Raw genomic sequence first — 19248 nt, 5'->3', positions numbered from 1 at the left:
TCCCCTGCCAGCCGATCTCCCTCCCCATTCCACAGGCACCGTGCGGGCAGCCGGCAGGGGAGGGAGGAAGAGAGGACCCGGGAGCTCAACCTGCAACTCCTCTGCGGTTACCACGGCAATGCTCCAGCTCTCACGAGAGTGAACTCTAGCCCTGGAGCTATGGGCTAGAGTTCACTCTCACCACTGCGACCACCATGAATTCCTGGTGGTCGCAGTGTTGAGAGTGAACTCTAGCCCCATAGACACACTGCCCCCACACACACACACACCATACACATTCACACACTGCCCCCATGCACACATTGCCCCACACACACACACATATACAGTCCCCCATACACACACACATTCACAGCCCCCCCATACACACATTTCCCCCCACACACACACACATACACTGAACCTTTCACACACACTACACCCCTCACACATTGCACCACTGCTCCAATACCCTACTACAGACCCATATCCCAGCAGACCCCAGGTCGTGACGCATTATGGGGCTGGTAAATATTTTTTTCCAGGGCTGCTTTTAATTCCCAGTCCGGCCCTGTGCCTACCTCCATCAGACTCTCCCCTAGTCTTGCATCTTTTAAGAAGTGCCTTAAAACCCATCTCTTTAGGAAAGCTTATGGCCTCCAAGACTAACCCCTACCTCACATACCTGTCTCTTGCCCTCTCCTAAAGGGCAGCCCACCTTATTTGATTGCAAATTCCTGTCCTAATGTGTTTTACACCCCACCTCCTATAGAATGTAAGCTCGATTAAGCAGGGTTCTCTTCAACCTATTGTTCCTGTAAGTTTATTTGTAATTGTCCTATTTATAGTTAAATCCCCTCTCATAATATTGTAAAGCGCTACGGAATCTGTTGGCGCTATATAAATGGCGATAATAATAAATTACATGCATTATTATTACTAAGTAGCCAGTAGACCATCAATTCCCAAATATCAAACATTTAGTGGACACAAAGTTTGTGGTTCTGTAGAAGACAGTCGTATCACTGAGGTGTCGCTTGTGTGGTGACATCTAGCAGTGCAGCAGATGTTTATAATATACAGCTAGATTTTAGAGGAATTTCTCTGCATCACTCAATGCATCTTGTCTCTCTCTCTCTCTTAGACAATATCAAGGCGCTGGCCTCTGTCCTGAAACACTCAGGAAACCAAGCTGAAATGACAGAGCTTTCTTCAGATGGAGATGTATTGTCCAACACCATATTAAATATACCTTTGGAGGACGCCAGTAAAAGCACTGATGAGTCTTCAGATGATCAATCCATGTGTGACCCTGAAGTTGAACAGTTGGAAGAAGCTTGCAAAAAATCTCGGGATGAGTATAAAGAAAGGGAGCTAGACGAAGAAGCCCAGCTACTTTTGGCAATACAAAGGTCAATGGATACTCAACAAATGTCCTCGGAAGAGGAGGACAGAGAGCTACAGCGTGCTTTAGAGATGTCCATGCTAGAGCAAGACTTGGCACCGTCTGAAGAGTGTCTGCAAAGAGCACTGGAGATGTCTCTACGAGAGCAGAACTATGAAGGGAATGAGGAGACCATGCAAAGAGTACTAGAGATGTCTCTCATGGATCGATCTACGCAGAACTTTGGGAAATCAGATGTAGATATGAGTGGAGAGAAGTCTACATCTTCTGCACAAGGAGATCATAGAACAGACAGTGCCCGTCTTCAAGTGTTTGCTGGAGATGAGACTAACCTGGTGGTGGCTTGTGCTGCTCTACGAAAAGCAATTACGGGGGAGTTGAATAACGTCATACTTGATGTAATACAGGATCAAAATAAACCGCATTTGGCAATTCTGTCAGCCCTGCAGAGTAAGCATGGCGTGAAAATTAGTGAGTATGGCCAACAGTTTCACATACAAGGATTCGGCCAAGCCCCCAGCATATGCCACCAAGAACTTTCTCAGATCTTGATGTTAATGAAGGGTAATGTCTCTCCTGGAGAAATGACAGATACAGAGTTAAAGAAAGGCGTTCAACTTGTCCTTCTTCCTAAAACATGCTCAGAGTATCAGCAAGTAGTACGCTCCTACCATGACACATTACAGGAGTTGAAGACCATTATAGAAGTTCTTGAGGTACGTACACCAAGACAAACTGTACACAGCACTTATACCCTGCATACACACTTATACATTACACATTATTATATACCTCCTACAATTACCCTATGTTAATGAGATTTATCCTGCAAATACCACATTTACTCCTCTAATACACTTAAAGCACATATACCCATTGAAAAGCCAATAAATAGCATGGCAGAATAACAGGTGCTTACATACTGTACACCGAGCTGTATATGGGGATTAATGACACACTGTACACAGAGCTGTATATGGGGATTAATGACACACTGTACACAGAGCTGTATATGGGGTTTCGGTTAACGTTATATTTGGGGTTTAGGTTAGTATTATATTTAGGGCTCAGGTTAGTGTTATATTTGGGGTTCAGGTTAGTTTTATATTTGGGGTTCAGGTTAGTACTATATTTAGGGCTCAGGCTAGTATTATATTTGGGGTTCACTCGTTGCTGCGATCCCTAGAGATCTGCTAACCAGTATCACAAACCGTGCATTCCGTGTCTCTTCGATCCCTGTGGCTATTTACTCCAATATATTAGCCACGAGATGAAGAGGCCACGTTTTGCTGCGCAGGTTCTCACTGTAATTGGTTTCTTCAGGTTCACAAGGTGAATAATGTGCTACTTTCCCACCAATACGAGCTGAAGAAACAAAGCATGCTGTTACACCAGCCATGTGGACAAGTGGAACGCATCCTCTATCATGGAACCACCAAAACAAGTGCCTTGGAAATATGCCACCACGGCTTCAACCGCAGCTTCAGCGGCAAAAATGGTGAGTCCCATTGGGAGAACCAGCCAGACACCAAACCTGCAGCCGGTAAAACCCTGATAATTCACACTGTAAACCTGAATATAATCCAATTAAAATGTATTCATTGCAACCGAGAGACACATTATTATTATTATTATTGCCATTTGTATAGTGCCAACAGATTCCGTAGCGCTTTACAATATTATGAGAGGGGGGATTTATGAGGTGGGGTGGGGTGGGATAGGGTGGGAGTTAAGCAGAACTCGAGGAGAGAGTAGAGTGCTGCCCTTTAGGAGAGAGCAGGAGAAGGTCACGGGCAGAGCAGAGGGACCGAGAAGGGACATACCTATGGATCTGTGAAGAGATATAAGGGGGGCTAGAATTGTTCAGTGCTTTAACCCCTTAAGGACCAAACTTCTGGAATAAAATGGAATCATGACGTGTCACACACGTCATGTGTCCTTAAGGGGTTAAAGGTATGGGTTAGTACTTTAAATTGGCTCCTATTGGATACAGGAAACCAATGTAAGGACTGACAGAGGAGTGAGGTGTGAGAGGACTGACTAGAGAGGAAAATCAGTCTGGCCGCAGCATTCATTATAGACTGTAGCGGGGCAATACGGCTTTTGGGAAGACCAATCAGGAGAGAGTTACAATAATCCATGCAGGAAACTACTAGAGCATGGACAAGCTCTTTGGTAGCATCTTTTGTAAGAAAGGGGTGGATGCTGGCTATGTTTTTAAGATGGAATCTACAGGATTTGGCGACATACTGGATGTGAGGCTCAAAGGTGAGGCCAGAATCAAGTATGACGCCAAGACAGCGTGCTTGCAAGGATGGACTTATGTGGATACCACTGACCTGAAGGGAGAGCGAAAGAGGAGGATTAGTATTAGGAGGAGGAAAGACAAGGAGCTCAGTTTTAGAGAGATTGAGTTTCAGAAAGCGGGAGGACATCCAGTCAGAGATGGAAGAAAGGCAAGCAGTGACATGTTGCAGGACGGCAGGGGAGAGGTCCGGGGAGGAGAGATATATCTGGGTTTCATCAGCGTACAGGTGGTAGTGGAATCCAAAAGAGGCAATACGTTTGCCAGGAGAGGCAGTATATAGAGAAAATAGAAGGGGACCAAGGACGGAGCCTTGGGGGACTCCAACCGAGACAGGGCGAGGGGAGGAGGTATCATTAGAAAATGAGACACTGAATGAGCGTTGGGAGATCTAAGAGGAAAACCAAGAGAGGACAGAGTCACAGAGACCGAGCAATTGAAGAGTTTGAAGGAGGAGAGCATGATCAACAGTGTCAAAGGCAGCAGAGAGGTCAAGAAGAATTAGTATGGAGTAATGGCCTTTGGATTTAGCTGCAATTAGGTCGTTAGTAACTTTGATAAGAGCAGTCTCAGTAGAGTGGAGAGGACGGAAGCCAGACTGAAGAGGGTCAGGGAAAGAGTTGTCTTTACCTGTCTGTCTCGCTTCCTCAATTCCAAGTCTTTCCAGAAGCTTTGATGAAAAAGGGAGCAGGGATATGGAACGATAGTTAGAGGGGTGGATGGGTCAAGAGATGTTTTTTTTAGGATAGGTACTACAGTGGCACGTTTAACCCCTTAAGGACCAAACTTCTGGAATAAAAGGGAATCATGACATGTCACACACGTCATGTGTCCTTAAGGGGTTAAGGTCAGCAGGGACAATGCCAGAAGAGAGAGAGCAGTTGAAGATGTGAGTTAAGATCTCTCTCCCCTTGTCTTGTGCCTTCCTTAAGAGGTGAGACGGGATAGGATCAAACGGGCAAGTGGTGGGGCGAGAGGAAAGGAGAAGCGCAGCCACCTCTATTTCAGTAGCTGGGAAGAAAGTCTGAAGGGTAGGAAAGGGATGGTCTACGTGTGGTTGAGAAAGACAACGGCAGGGTGGGGAGAATTCTTTCCTTAGCTGTTCAATCTTGTCAGTAAAGTAGCATGCAAAGCTATTGGCTGTAAGGTTAGTTTGGGGGGTTGCCACAGCAGGGCAAAGAAGGGAGTTAAAGGTATTAAAAAGATGTCTGGAATAGCGGGAGCATGAACTAATGAGAGAGGAAAAGTAGGACTGTTTGGCAAGGGCAAGGGCTGCGCTCTATGAACACACTATGAATCTATAATGGAGAAAGTCTGCCTGGGTGCGAGACTTCCTCCAGGAGCGTTCAGCACAGCGGGAGCATCTTTGCAGGTAGTGTGTTGATTTAGTATGCCACGGTTGGGGGCGTGTCCTCCTTGAGGTGCTTGTTTGGAGCGGGGCTTCAGCGTTCAAGGCACAGGTGAGGGTAGTGTTATAGGTGGAAATGGCCAGTGAGGGACAGGAGAGGGAAGGGATGAATAGCAGTTGTGAATCAATATCAGCTGACAGCTGCTGGAGGTCAATAGAATTAAGGTTCCTCCTGAGTTGAGGGGGGTTAGGCTGAGGTTGTTGGGTTACTCGAGAGCAAATGATAACAGGTGGTGATCAGAGAGAGGAAATGGAGTGTTGCAGATATTAGATACTGTACATGCATAAGAGAAGATGAGGCTGAGGGTATTGCCAGCTACATGGGTGGGAGAATTACCCCACTGCAATAGCCCGAGGGAGGAAGTAATTGAAAGTAGTTTAGAGGCTGCTGTGGTCAAAGGTGGGTTACTGGTAATATTGAAGTCCCCAAGAATTAGGGATGGAATATTAGAAGAGAGGAAGAAGGTTAGCCAGGCAGCAAAGTGGTCAAGGAAGAGGAGAGGGGAACCAGGGGGACTATTAATAATGGCAATGTGAGGCAGGGGTAGCAGTATCAGAGGGAGAGAGCCATGTTTCCATTAGTGCAGTAGGTTTAGGGAGTGTGAGATAAATAGGTCATGGATGGAAGTAGATTTAAAGATGCTGCACACAGAGCGTGCATTTCAGAGGGCAGCTTTAAAGGAGGAGTTATAGGCAAATATGAATTTTTTTTATACGGGGATCAAGTTACTGATATCCCAGTAATGCTGGCTTATTCCCTCCCCCCCCCCCCCCCCCGCACTCCAGTAATGATGACCAATTTCCCCCCTCCTGCACCCCACTAATGCTGGCCGATTCCCTCGCACCTCATTAATGCTGACCGATTTCTCCCCCTCCCCCCCGCGTAATGCTCACAGACTCCCGCTGCACCCAGTAATGCTAATTGGTTCCCCCGGCACCCCAATAATGTTTGCAATCATTACTGGTGTGCGACAAGTGTCTGCACACACTTCCTGCACCCCATTATTGCAGAGAGGAGATTGTGTCCTTAACACCTAGCTCTGTTTCTTATTTCTAGCGACTCTTTATGGAAAGGGCGTATATTTTGCTGCCCGGTCAGTGTTGTCCACTTGGGATAAGTATTCACCACCATCTGAGGAGGGCAAGAAGTTTGTGCTCGTGGCTGAAGTCCTGACAGGAGAGTTTACCCTGGGAAAGCCTGACATGATAACACCTCCTATTTTACCAGAGACCACGGGAGGCGTTCCTCGACGATATGACAGCCTGGTAGACTCTCTCAAAGAGCCGTCCATCTTTGTTATATTCAATGATACACAGGCCAATCCCAAGTACCTGATCACTTGCCACAAATTAATCCAAGGGAGATGTTAAGGACAATTTATCCAACTCGCTTCATCCTATTAAATGGCCTCTCTCGTTCCCTATATTCCACCCACTCCCCCTCATCTTCCTCCCTTTACTGGTTATATTGGTTCCCTCTATGGAAGAGAGGACTTTCAAACTTATTGTCTGAAATATCGGAATTTTGTAAGATTATTAATTGCTGATAAATATTATCTTCTGGTTGCAGAATGATTGTCATGTTTGGTAAATATACTCTTTGCATTGTAAGTATAACAAAAGGAACATTACGAAGGGAAGGTGTAGCGGAGCTGCAATCCTTAGATCAAATATATCCACTGAAGTCCTCTCAAGCTGGAACAAAGCGCTTCTTAGTGAATATAGTCCATTCCCCCAGCAAGTGGCCGACACACAGTTCTGGGAGTCAACTGAGGTTTATTGAGCTACAACAGGCTTTTATGCACAGACCCCCAGCATGGGGTCTTCATACACAACACAAACCCCTCCCAGGCGTCCCTGTGTCTGGGAGATAATTGAGTTACCGGTCTTTGAATCAATTATCTCTGTTACATACATAAAACACCCCAAAACTACAGTCAAACTATACAGGAACCCCACTTGTCTTATTTCTCTGAATAGCCCGCATCTGAGCACCCAGGTTGTCCAACTAGCGCTCAGATCCATTTGGTGTAACGGAATCACCATTCGGGTATAGTTCTAAACGGCCGGCCATGAGGTGGTAGCCCAAAATAGATTCAGGGTAAAAGAGGCAGCAGCCGGTAAACTTTTGGGAGTTCTTGTATGAATACTACCAGTGCTCCCACTTTCTCTTAGGGAGCGAATGTTTCCCTCAGACTAACAAGTCTTTTCCCCGAAAAGCGCTCTCCTGGCTTGTCTGTTAGTGGAGCAGGCAGCGGTACCGTTTCTGGGCAGACTAGATGGGCCGAATGGTTCTTATCTGCCGTCACATTATATGTTTCTATGTTCTCCGGAGTTCGTGAGCTAAGGTATCCAAAATTAGTTCCAGGCGCTCGAAGACCATTCCATGGCCACAGCTAAGTGTATTTGTTCTGGTGAGTAGAATTATTCCATCTTTTTGCAGTAAACACTGTACAATCATTCAGGCTTTTTGCAGTAAACGCTGTCTTTTCAGAGAAAAAGCAGTGTTTACATTACAGCCTAGGGATATCTCCTGTGGCCACTCCTCAGATGGCTGCTAGAGGTGCTTCCTGGGGCAGTGCTGCTGACATTCAGGGTCTCCACCCTCTGCATGGAGACACTGAACTTTCCCATAGAGATGCATTGATTCAATGTATCTCTATGAGGAGATGCTTATTGGCCAGGGCTGTGTTTGTCAAGGGGGCAGAGCCAGCACAAGGCAATCTCAGCCAATCCTATGGGAAAGCATTGTGATTGGCTGATGATGTCAGCCAAGCAGGCAGATCAAGGGCAGAGCCAGCAGCTGCAGACTGGAATGGCGTTTTTAAAAGGAACACAAACATGTATTCCTGACCCTATAGTGTTAAAATGATCATTTTCAGTAAAATTTAGATTGGAATTTCATTGCTGTAACGTGCTGTGCATGCGCAGGGCTCCACGATGGCGCCTGCTAGAACTGCCAAGATCAGCACTATATCCGATGATGTGTTACGAACAAGCCGGTAATGGTTTAAAGGTTTGTTGCTTACATAGTGAAATATCTCGAATGGCCGGCTCCTGTCACATCAAAACTATTTTAATATACTAATCCTTTCATCAAGTATAGAAATTAACAGATTTATTTTAAATGAAATATATGTAAAAAGGCGATACTCATCCCTACCTTTAGGGTCCTGTATACACGGCGTTTGAAAACCGACAGTTAGTCTCTATGGTCCCTATAGTTAGTCTCTATGGTCCCTGTAGTTAGTCTCTATGGTCCCTATAGTTAGTCTCTATGGTCCCTATAGTTAGTCTCTATGGTCCCTATAGTTAGTCTCTATGGTCCCTATAGTTAGTCTCTATGGTCCCTATAGTTAGTCTCTATGGTCCCTGTAGTTAGTCTCTATGGTCCCTGTAGTTAGTCTCTATGGTCCCTATAGTTAGTCTCTATGGTCCCTATAGTTAGTCTCTATGGTCCCTGTAGTTAGTCTCTATGGTCCCTGTAGTTAGTCTCTATGGTCCCTATAGTTAGTCTCTATGGTCCCTATAGTTAGTCTCTATGGTCCCTATAGTTAGTCTCTATGGTCCCTATATGTCAGGATCGGGACAGGGATCCAACACGCAGAGTACAAACAGTAGCCAGATACGTATACCGGACCTTAGAATGGCCGGACTAACGTAAGTAGTACAGTATAGAATGGTCAAAGACAAGCCGAGGTCGAGGGTAACAGAAGACAGGTAAGCGAGAGATAAGCCGAATCAAGGGTAACAGAGATAAGCAGAGTAAGGTAAACAAGCCGGGTCAAAACCAAAAGGGATAATAATATACACAAGCACTGAGTGACTAGAACAAGCTAGAACCACGACAGGGCAATGAGCTAATGAAAGAAGCTCTGTTAAATACCCTGTTCAGAGCAGTAACCACGCCTCCGAGGCGTCCTGATTGGTCCTGCAGCACTTGACTGACAGGTTGTTCCGGGGGAGTGTCCTGATGACTACTTCCTGCCTAGATGCTGTAAAAGGCAGTCACTCCCTCGCGGCCGGCCTAGCATGACCGGATAGACCGCGGGGAAAGGAGCCATCAGACCGTCTGGATGGAGGAACAGCTAAGTCTCTACCTCTTTCGGAGGTAGAGACCACAGGTACCCTGACACTATAGTTAGTCTCTATGGTCCCTATAGTTAGTCTCTATGGTCCCTATAGTTAGTCTCTATGGTCCCTGTAGTTAGTCTCTATGGTCTCTATAGTTAGTCTCTTGTCACGTCTAAACATTTGTTATGAAGGAACACAACTGCAGATTTCGTATAGTTTGAATATTTATTAAAGAAAGTAAAAGGTGAAGACTTTAATTCCAATTTACAGGTACTGTAGCTTTAAGTAATAAACGATAACTGAAGTCCACAATTACAGGCACTGTAGCTTTAAGTAGTAAATGATAACTGAAGTCCACAGTTACAGGCACTGTAGCTTTAAGTAGTAAACGATAGTAAATTGCAGACACTGAATCAATAAAGAGTCTCTTAGTAGAATCAACGGTTTAGGTGATAAGCAGTCACAATAGCTGTTCCATAGACTTTAACCGAAGCAAGACAGATGCAGCTAACTGAGATAAAGTATGAGTTGAAGTTAGCTGTAACGGTTTTGTATTATCGAAGGATTTTGGAGACAGGAAATAACAGCTTTTAGATGCAACTCTTATCACATTGGTTTTACTTAGCTTCCGGCACATAGAACACTGGTTCCCGAGATCTCCTCAGAGGCGTATGAAGAGTGTTTAATCCTTAGTCGTGGATGAGGAGAGGTGAAGGGAACTTTGCAGAGTCTTTCAGTCCGGTCTGGTAGCAGAGGCTTTCACAACGAAGTTGTAGCCGGGTTGTGAGTAAGGAACGTAGTTCAATAATCCAGCCTAGATCAGCTGGTGCAGTCAGATTAAATAGGCAGACCGTGTCATAAAGGGGTGTGGCTAGGCTCCGTGGAACCAGGAAGTAAGAGGATACCATAGTTAAGGCATGACAGTACCCCCTCTTTAATGAGCAACCTCTGGGTGCTATTGACTTGGTTTAGAAGGGTAACGCTTGTGAAATTTGGAATTCAATTTGTCAGCATGAACGACAGAGGAGTTTTCCCATGTATCTTCATCAATTCCATATCCTTTCCATCTGATGAGGTATTGTAAGGAGCCACGATGGATCCTTGAATCCAGTATACTTTGAATTACGTATTCTTCTTCACCCTGGACCAATATGGGATCAGGAGAAGTAGTGACATTTCTTTGGAAAGGGTCAGGATGATGAGGCTTCAACAAGGACAATTGATTGGATCTTTGGCATACAGAACAAGATTTGACATAAGATTCGATAGTTTGGTCTTGACGAGGCCACCAACAGTATCTTTTAGACAATTCAAGGGTCCTTTTCATACCTGGATGACCTGCCAGAGGAGAATCATGAATAAATTCAAGTACTTTAATTCTGAAAGAGGGAGGTACATAAATCCGGTCTTTAAAATAGTAGAGACCGTTTTTCTTGGATAATTTCATTGATTTAGGAAGTTCAAGAGCATCTTCACTGAGACCTTTAATGTCGTCAATAAGAGAAGATAAGATTCCAATGACTTTAGGCAAAGGAGGTTCTTGAGGAGTTTTGTGTTGAGAAAGGACAGCTCCAATTGCAAATTCCGAAGCATCCGTTTCAAGGACATAAGGATATGAAGGATTTGGAAGTTGAAGGATAGGAGCTGTTGTAAACTTTCTCTTTAATTCACCAATGACTGTAGGAGGAGGAGACTCCAGTTCGGTGTCAGAACAACATGAGGTTTTAGCTGGTTCTTTCGTAGACTGAAGAATTGGAATTTGCTGTAAACATGTTTCTTTACAATAATGTGAGTTAAAGGTGAGAGAGAAAGGAAACCATGAGATTTGAGGGTTGTGGTTCCTTAACCAGTTGATCCCTAATATAATAGGAAAAAATGGTGATGAGATAACATCAAATATAAGACTTTCCGTATGAGTATGATTGATGGTTACTTTTAGAGGGACGGATTCATGAAGTATTGGTCCCGATGAGATGAGGGACCCGTCAATCACTTTAACAGGTACAGAAGTTCTTTTACGAACACAAGGAATTTTATTCTTTGTTACAAAGGCTGAGTCGATGAATACTCCATTTGCACCGGAATCGATAACAGCCTTGGTTATGATTCTTTTATTGTCCCACTGTAATACAAGAACGATAGGGGACATTTGAGTATTTGCTGTAGAGGGAAGTACGCTTAGGATGGAAGAGGCATGAGACTGCCTTCTGCCTTTTATCCGTTTTAATGAAGGACAATCAGAGACTAAATGAACTTGAGAGGCACAATACATGCAGAGGTTTAACATACGTCTTCGATTTTTCTCTTCAGGAGTGAGGGGACTTCTTATTATCCCTATTTCCATAGGTTCGATTGGTTCAGATGGGTTGTCAGGAGGCTTTGGAGCCCCTATTTCCATAGGTTCACTTGGTATGGAATTCTTATCTGGAGCTTTTGAGGGAGTGAAAGGTTTGCGGTCTTTTGAATGTGAAAGGGCTTTTTCGGCCTTTCTTTCTCTTAATCTTCTGTCAATGCTGATTGATAGGCGAATTAGAGCGTTCAAATTAGTAGGGAGTTCTGTTCTAGATAATTCATCTTTTACAGCTTCCGATAAACCAATTCGAAACTGGTTGCGCAATGTGATGTCATTCCATTGCGTTTCTATAGCCCATCTTTTGAATTCAGCAATGTAATCTTCAACGGGTCTATTTCTTTGATGTAGTGTTCTGATTGTTAAATCAGCTGTAGCTTGTTTGTTAGGATCTTCATAGAGAAGAGACATGGCTTCAAAAAATTCATCCAGTGAATCTAAAATGGGGTCATCGTTTTCCAGAAAGGAATGAGCCCATGACATAGGTTCACCTCTTAGAAAGGAAATAACCGAACAAACTTTAGTTCTTTCTGTAGGATAGGATCTAGGTTTCAAAGCAATTAAAAGTTTGCAAGAGTTGAGGAACTCCCTGTATCTTGAACAATCTCCATAGAACTTTTCAGGGTTACACACAGCAGGATCACTAGCCGAGTGCAGAGTAGTATGAGGAGTATGAGTTTGTAAATCTCTGATATAAGTGAGAAGTCTTTCATTAGTAACTTGCAGGTCTTGCACACTTTGGGCTAGTGCATTAACTCTTTGATTCAGCGTAGTTATAGTAGAATCGAAATCTGCTGGATCCATTACAATGGCTGGATTATTCTGTCACGTCTAAACATTTGTTATGAAGGAACACAACTGCAGATTTCGTAGAGTTGAATATTTATTAACGAAAGTAAAAGGAAAAGACTTTAATTCCAATTTACAGGTACTGTAGCTTTAAGTAGTAAACGATAACTGAAGTCCACAATTACAAGCACTGTAGCTTTAAGTAGTAAATGATAACTGAAGTCCACAGTTACAGGCACTGTAGCTTTAAGTAGTAAACGATAGTAAATTGCAGACACTGAATCAATAAGGAGTCTCTTAGTAGAGTTAACGGTTTAGGTGATAAGTAATTACAATAGCTGTTCCATACTTTAACTGAAGCAAGACAGATGCAGATAACTGAATGAAGTATGAGTTGAAGTTAGCTGTAACGGGATTGTTTTTACCGAAGGACTTTTGGAGACAGGAAATAACAGCTTTTAGATGCAACTATTATCACATTGGTTTTACTTAGCTTCCGGCACATAGAACACTGGTTCCCGAGATATCCTCAGAGGCGTATGAAGAGTGTTTAATCCTTAGTCGTGGATGAGGAGAGGTGAAGGGAACTTTGCAGAGTCTTTCAGTCCGGTCTGGTAGCAGAGGCTTTCACAACGAAGTTGTAGCCGGGTTGTGAGTAAGGAACGTAGTTCAATAATCCAGCCCCGATCAGCTGGTGCAGTCAGATTAAATAGGCAGACCGTGTCATAAAGGGGTGTGGCTAGGCTCCGTGGAACCAGGAAGTAAGAGGATACCATAGTTGAGGCATGACAGTCTCTATGGTCCCTATAGTTAGTCTCTATGGTCCCTATAGTTAGTCTCTATGGTCCCTATAGTTAGTCTCTATGGTCCCTATGTGTGTCTGTGTCAAGGTGTGTATGTGTGTGCTAGTTTGTGTATGTATATGTGTGTCAATGTGTGCATCTTTGTGTTTATCTATGTGTGTATGTGTCAGTGTGTATATCTGTGTAAGTATTTATGTATGTGCATACATCCCAGCAAACGCAAACATAGCATGCAAACAAACCCTTGCACTTAAACCCCAAAATGATATACAACCACACTATTTCACGTAAGCACCAATACTACACACAATTGTACATTTAACCCCTTAAGGACACATGACGTGTGTGACATGTCATGATTCCCTTTTATTCCAGAAGTTTGGTCCTTAAGAGGTTAAAAGCCAAAACTACATCCAAACACACCCCTGTATTAAAACACAAACACACCCCTGTATTAAAACGCTAATGTTCAAGGCAAACACCAACACTACACACAAAAGCACACCTCCATTTTAAAACCAACACTACATACAAACACAACACTCAAGTACACCACTGCATTCCAATATATCTTTTCATCGCTCTTACTTAGAAAACGTTCTTGCACCAGAGCCTCTCTGTATTAGTTTCACCACTGGCTACCCATTAGTCAGTGCAGCTACGACTTGATCACCAGAGATCTAAGTCAGGACGGCAGGAAAACGCAACTGTCCCTCCACAATTGGGATGGTTGGGAGGCATTATAAAATAGTCACTCCCGAACTATCGCTGAATGACTAAATCCATTTACCAGCCTCAACAAAATGTAGCATGTAACCTGGGACAATATGGCTATGGTGGTAGAAGGTACCCAAAAGTCCTGTTACGGTTACAAGACCAGATACTTCAAATGCAATGAGCAAGGACATTTTGCATGTAAGTGTCCGGATAGTGAGGAGCCCAAGCAGTGTGACATTGGAACAAAGGCTCTGCATAGTACAAGATGTATTACTTGACCATACACCAGCACTAGTGACCACACACAACACATCTAAGAGCGGTGAAGGTGGAAGGAAGGAGTGTATAAGCACTGCTTGATTTTGGGAGTGAGGTCCAACCAGAGAAATTGGATAATACAGAAGTGCATGATATTGTATGTATACAAGAGGACACTCACACATACCCCACGGCAGAGACAGAGATTATCAAAGAGGTAAGAAAGTTCCATGGCATGGGGTGGTGCCTCTGTTACCTATGATGTGGTGTTAGGGAGGAACATCACCCACATATGGATAAAATCCTCAGCTCATCAGCAAATACACTCTGTGGAGACGCAGGAGGTAGAGGGAATAGATAACATTTTTCCTTTATCTAATATTGATTGTGAATCGGGTACTGAGCAAGAGACACCCTTAGTGTGCCTGGGTAATGAGGTAGAAGCTCCCTGTGGTGAAGCCCCTATAGAACAAGTGGAGTTTCAGGATCTCTTACTCCACCCTGATAACGTCTGAGCTGCCCAATGGGAGGATATGAAAAAAGGGGAGGAGGAGGTGGAACAGTTGCAAATCCTGCCCAGAATGCCAACCAATGGGTTTTAATAGTCTGCTGGTACCCCTTCCTATCATAGAGGTTCTGTTTGAACGGATTTCAATGGCCCTGATAGGACGTTTACTTGCGTCTGCTTGGGAACATTAATACATTTTAGTGGTTGTTGATTATGCAACACGTTTTCCTGAGGCAGTATCCCTAAAAAATACCACGTCTACGAGTATGGCAAAGGAGTTACTGATGATGTTCAGCAGGATGGGAGAGGTACTCACAGATTAGTGAACTCCTTTTATGTCCACAATCATGACTAAATTGTGTAAATTACCTAGAATTAAACAACTATATATACCATCCTCAAACGGACAGACTGATGGAGAGGTTTGACAAAGCTCTGAAGGCCATGCTACGGAAGGTGGTAGACAAAGACGGAAAACAAAATTATCTATTACCATACCTGGTGTTTTCTATTAGAGAAGTCTCACCTTTTGAGTTATTGTATGGCAGGCATCCCAGAAGCTTTCTAGATAATGCTAAGGAAATATGGGAACAAGAGTATACCCCCCCACCATAGTGTAATGGAACATGTAGCTCAAATGCAAGAGTGAATCCACGCAATAATGCCAACAGTTAAAGGAACACTATAGGGTCAGGAACAGAAACATGTATTCCTGAGCCTATAGTGCTTGCTCCCCCTTAGCCCCCTTAAAAGGAATTAAAACTCACCTTATTTCCAGTGTGGGTCCGCCAGCGCTGGCTCGGCCCCCTTGGTGACATTATCAGAATTGCCGATTTTTAGCCAATCCTGATTGGCTGATTGGCGAAAATTGCGTTTGGCCCCGCAATACCAATGCTTTCCCATGGGTAAACGGCATTTTCGCCAATCAGCACCTCCTCATAGAGATGCATTGAATCAATGCATCTCTATAAGGAAAATTTAGCGTCTCCATGAAAAGCGTGGAGATGCTGAACGGCAGTGCAGCACTGACCCAGAAAGCACCTTCAGTGGCCATCTGAGGAGTGCCTGAAGGCAATGATTATAGTCACCAGAACAACTACAGTAAGCTGTGTGTGGTGACTATAGTATAGAGGGATATTGGCAAAGGAAAGGATAGATTTTTATTTTTTTCCTAACCCCAAGGGATTATTCCTGTACAAAGCGTTGCTATTCGGGTTGCATGGTGCACTAGACACATTCCAGCATATGATAAATTGGATGCAGAGAGTGCAGCTGCCTTCCTTGACGATGTGGTGATTCACAGGGCGGACTGGGAACCACATCTGACGAAGTTTCAGGCAGTAGTGAATAGTGTATGGGCTGCAGGTTTGACAGGTAACCCTGCTCTTTAGGGGTAGAAGAGACTACATATCTGGGTTACAATCGGGCGGGGGCTCCTTAAACAACAAGAGAGTAAGGTAGCAGCCATATCCAGCTGTCCACGTGCTCTGTGGTTGAAAAGGAATGCCTGGCTATAAATGATCATTAGAATCCTTATGATATTACTTACCAGGGAGACTATTTACACTGGTTGCTGACCACGCACTGTTGGATGAGACAGAACAAGGAAATGAATGCCAGGGTGACTACATGGTTCCTTTGATGTAGAATTATTTAAAAATCTTTATTGCACCTGTATTGAATTATTGTACTAACTCCATTTTAATCTCACATAACCTCACATTATGACAGACCCTCCATTTTGTCTACATTACATGACAGAATTTCCTAACAGCATTCCTAACAGAGACTGTATTTTCTAAAAAGACATAGCTGACTCCGGAATTATTGAATCTCCTGTAATTTGCAACAAAGTATAACCAAGGCCAGAGCCAAGGCCATGAGAAGCTGGCCTAATGAAATGTTCTATTCATAAAAGAACCCTGCACCTGACCACAAGACCTGACATCACTGACTGTGTAAAATGACGCTCAAGCCCCCCTTCCCACCGAGTAAGCCTCGTGCTGGGAGAGATGGCGCTTGAGCCATCTGTCCACACCCGTGTCCAGAACAATACCACCTCCCGGTGGGAGGACACCTAGCTAGTCACTCAAATCCCTGAGCCAATTAATAATATTGATGGGTGGACACTGATATAGTCACATAACATTTAATCCAATTAATGATGTTTATTTGTTATTATCTGATATTCAATGATGATGTCATTTTGCCTTTAAAAAGGTCTGCATAACTGTTTTCCAACCAGATGCTAATAAATTTTCTCGAAGTTCTTTTAACCTGAACTCCATGTGTCAGTGTGAACTTACTTCTGCGTATACGCAATTTAATCATCTCAGATTTGGACAGGAACAGATAGACATTTAAACATATTTGTTTATTTCTAAATTAATCTACATCACCTTAGTCTACAGCCCTACCAGCAGTAGCATCACTGGGAGAGGGGTGCTGGGGGGGGGGGGAGGGGGGGAGAGAACCACGGTAAACATCAGACACACGCTGGGGGAAGCAGGCCGCAAGACTTACACTGGGACTTGCAGAGGGAGCTGACCGGACCGGCGAGGAGGAGAAGGGAGCTGACAGGAGCTGCAGGAGAGGTAAGTAAATGCTCCCTGCCAGCCCCTTCCTACACAGCACATCCACTGGACCACCAGGGAGTGAGAGCCCCCCTCCCTGGCCAACTAACAAGCAGGGAAGGGGGACGAAAAAAAATATAAATAATAATAAAATAAAATAATAATATTTTTAAAATAATAATACATAAAAAATAATAATATAACAAAAATAGTTAATAAGATAATAATAACAAAAATAAAAAATGCCCACCCCCCACCAAGGCTCTGCAACACATAAAAAAACACACACTGCATTCATTATATACACACACTGTAAATAAATATTCAATTAATATCATTTTTTTAGGATCTAATTTTATTTACAAATTTACCAGTAGCTGCTGCATTTCCCACCCTAGTCTTATACTCGAGTCAATAGGTTTTCCCAGTTTTTTGGGGTAAAATTAGGGGCCTCGGCTTATATTCGGGTCGGCTTATACTAGAGTATATACGGTATATTCCCTATTTATATCTATACACACACACTGATTATATTCCCTATTTATATCTGTAACGGATCACCTGGCACCCCGACTTGGTACCTCCGTTAATGGATGCTCCTAGTGCTTCCTGAGGACTCCAAGCACTCTGGCAGACACCACAATCACCGAATCCGAGAAACCTTTTAAATTCTCCCAAGCATTTGAATGCTGTAGACCATTGAATAGGAACCATACGAATAGGCTTGTACTCCTAGCAGTCAACTGGAACAGCATGCAATAAATCCTTCCCCCAATAATGAGACGACACATCACTTTGAGGGTAAAACAGGAACTCTGGACTGGCTCATCCAGCCTGGCTTTTATTACAATAATCCACATACAGGCCACACCCAGGGGGAGGCATAAAATAACCAATCACATACATGGTTCAGCCCACACATCCCCTCCCCTCAGATAACATTAAACCCAATTATCCGGTACACTTTTCCAGCCAAGTTCTGGATGTACCCCAAAAACAGGGGGTACACCTTTAAATCCAGCATCGCTGGATAGCCCTTATTCAGGGGGGAAACATATCCAAAATTCAAGTCATTCGGATGAACAGTTCGGCAGATATGGGTTTCCAAAGATTTGACCGACCGCATGGGTAAAGTATCCGAAAACAGTTCCATGCATTTTGGCCCTGCGGTCGGTCACAAACAAGGGAATGAAAACAGACGAATTGCCTGTGTTATAGAGCCTAGAGAGGGTTTGAATGAATTCCCTTGTTTGTGGGGTTCTTTCTACCGAACGGCAGGTCATTCGGTAGTTTCTATACGAATTCCTGGAAGTATGGAGGTCTCAGCGGTGTTTGCCTAGTCAAGTGTCCGATTTTAGTTCCAGACACTCGACGGCAAAACACCGCTGTTCGGTAGTTTAAGATGGCCGCCGCCACGTGTTTGTTTCTCGAATGGCGGCCACCCAGAGGACAAAGAATATATTACACTGATTGCAACAATGTTGCAAACGGGTAATTGGCAAACTGTAATTGGAGGCACACTTATTCCTGGGTGGTCTGGTTGTTCGGTAGTTTCACTCAATATAATAAATGGAGTGATTCTACCGAACAATCAGTTGAATGCTGCATACATATCCCAGGTTAAGCTTAATACACATATAATATTACAGGCAGTACACTAGAATATGTATCACAGTCTTAAAGGGACAGTAGTCCCAAAAGTCCCAATATGTCCATAGATGCTGTTAAAAGGGCCAGTAGCAGCAATATACAGTACAATGTGCCCCAAATAACCCTTGGGCCATAGTCAGTAGGTAGGAGGCTAGCAAACAGGCTTCTCCAGGGCCCAGTGGCGAGGTTGGTTTCGCCACAATATCTATACACACACTGATTATATTCCCTATTTATATCTATACACACACACTGATTATATTCCCTATTTATATCTATATACACACACTGATTATATTCCCTATTTATATCTATACACACACTGATTATATTCCCTATTTATATCTATACACACACTGATTATATTCCCTATTTATATCTATACACACACTGATTATATTCCCTATTTATATCTATACACACACTGAT

General features: G+C 43.6%; 2 protein-coding genes across 2 annotated transcripts in view; both read left to right on the top strand.

The window, feature by feature from the left end:
• PARP10 (poly(ADP-ribose) polymerase family member 10) overlaps positions 1-6669 on the top strand; it is a 140606-nt gene extending 133937 nt beyond the window's left edge. Inside the window, exons 8-10 of the mRNA XM_063450905.1 lie at positions 1124-2100; positions 2708-2882; positions 6155-6669. Of these exons, the coding sequence (XP_063306975.1) occupies positions 1124-2100; positions 2708-2882; positions 6155-6468 (1466 nt within the window). The 3' untranslated portion in view covers positions 6469-6669. The remainder of the gene's footprint in view (positions 1-1123; positions 2101-2707; positions 2883-6154) is intronic.
• Positions 6670-9142: 2473 nt separating this feature from the next.
• The window catches only part of MAPK15 (mitogen-activated protein kinase 15), a 110259-nt gene continuing 100153 nt past the window's right edge, over positions 9143-19248 (top strand). Inside the window, exon 1 of the mRNA XM_063450906.1 lies at positions 9143-9221. The gene's annotated coding sequence lies outside the window, so the exon portion shown is untranslated. The remainder of the gene's footprint in view (positions 9222-19248) is intronic.

This window comes from Pelobates fuscus, chromosome 4, assembly GCF_036172605.1.
Source record: "Pelobates fuscus isolate aPelFus1 chromosome 4, aPelFus1.pri, whole genome shotgun sequence".
NCBI classification, from domain to species: domain Eukaryota; kingdom Metazoa; phylum Chordata; class Amphibia; order Anura; family Pelobatidae; genus Pelobates; species Pelobates fuscus.
This window is presented reverse-complemented; position numbering and strand designations above follow the sequence as displayed.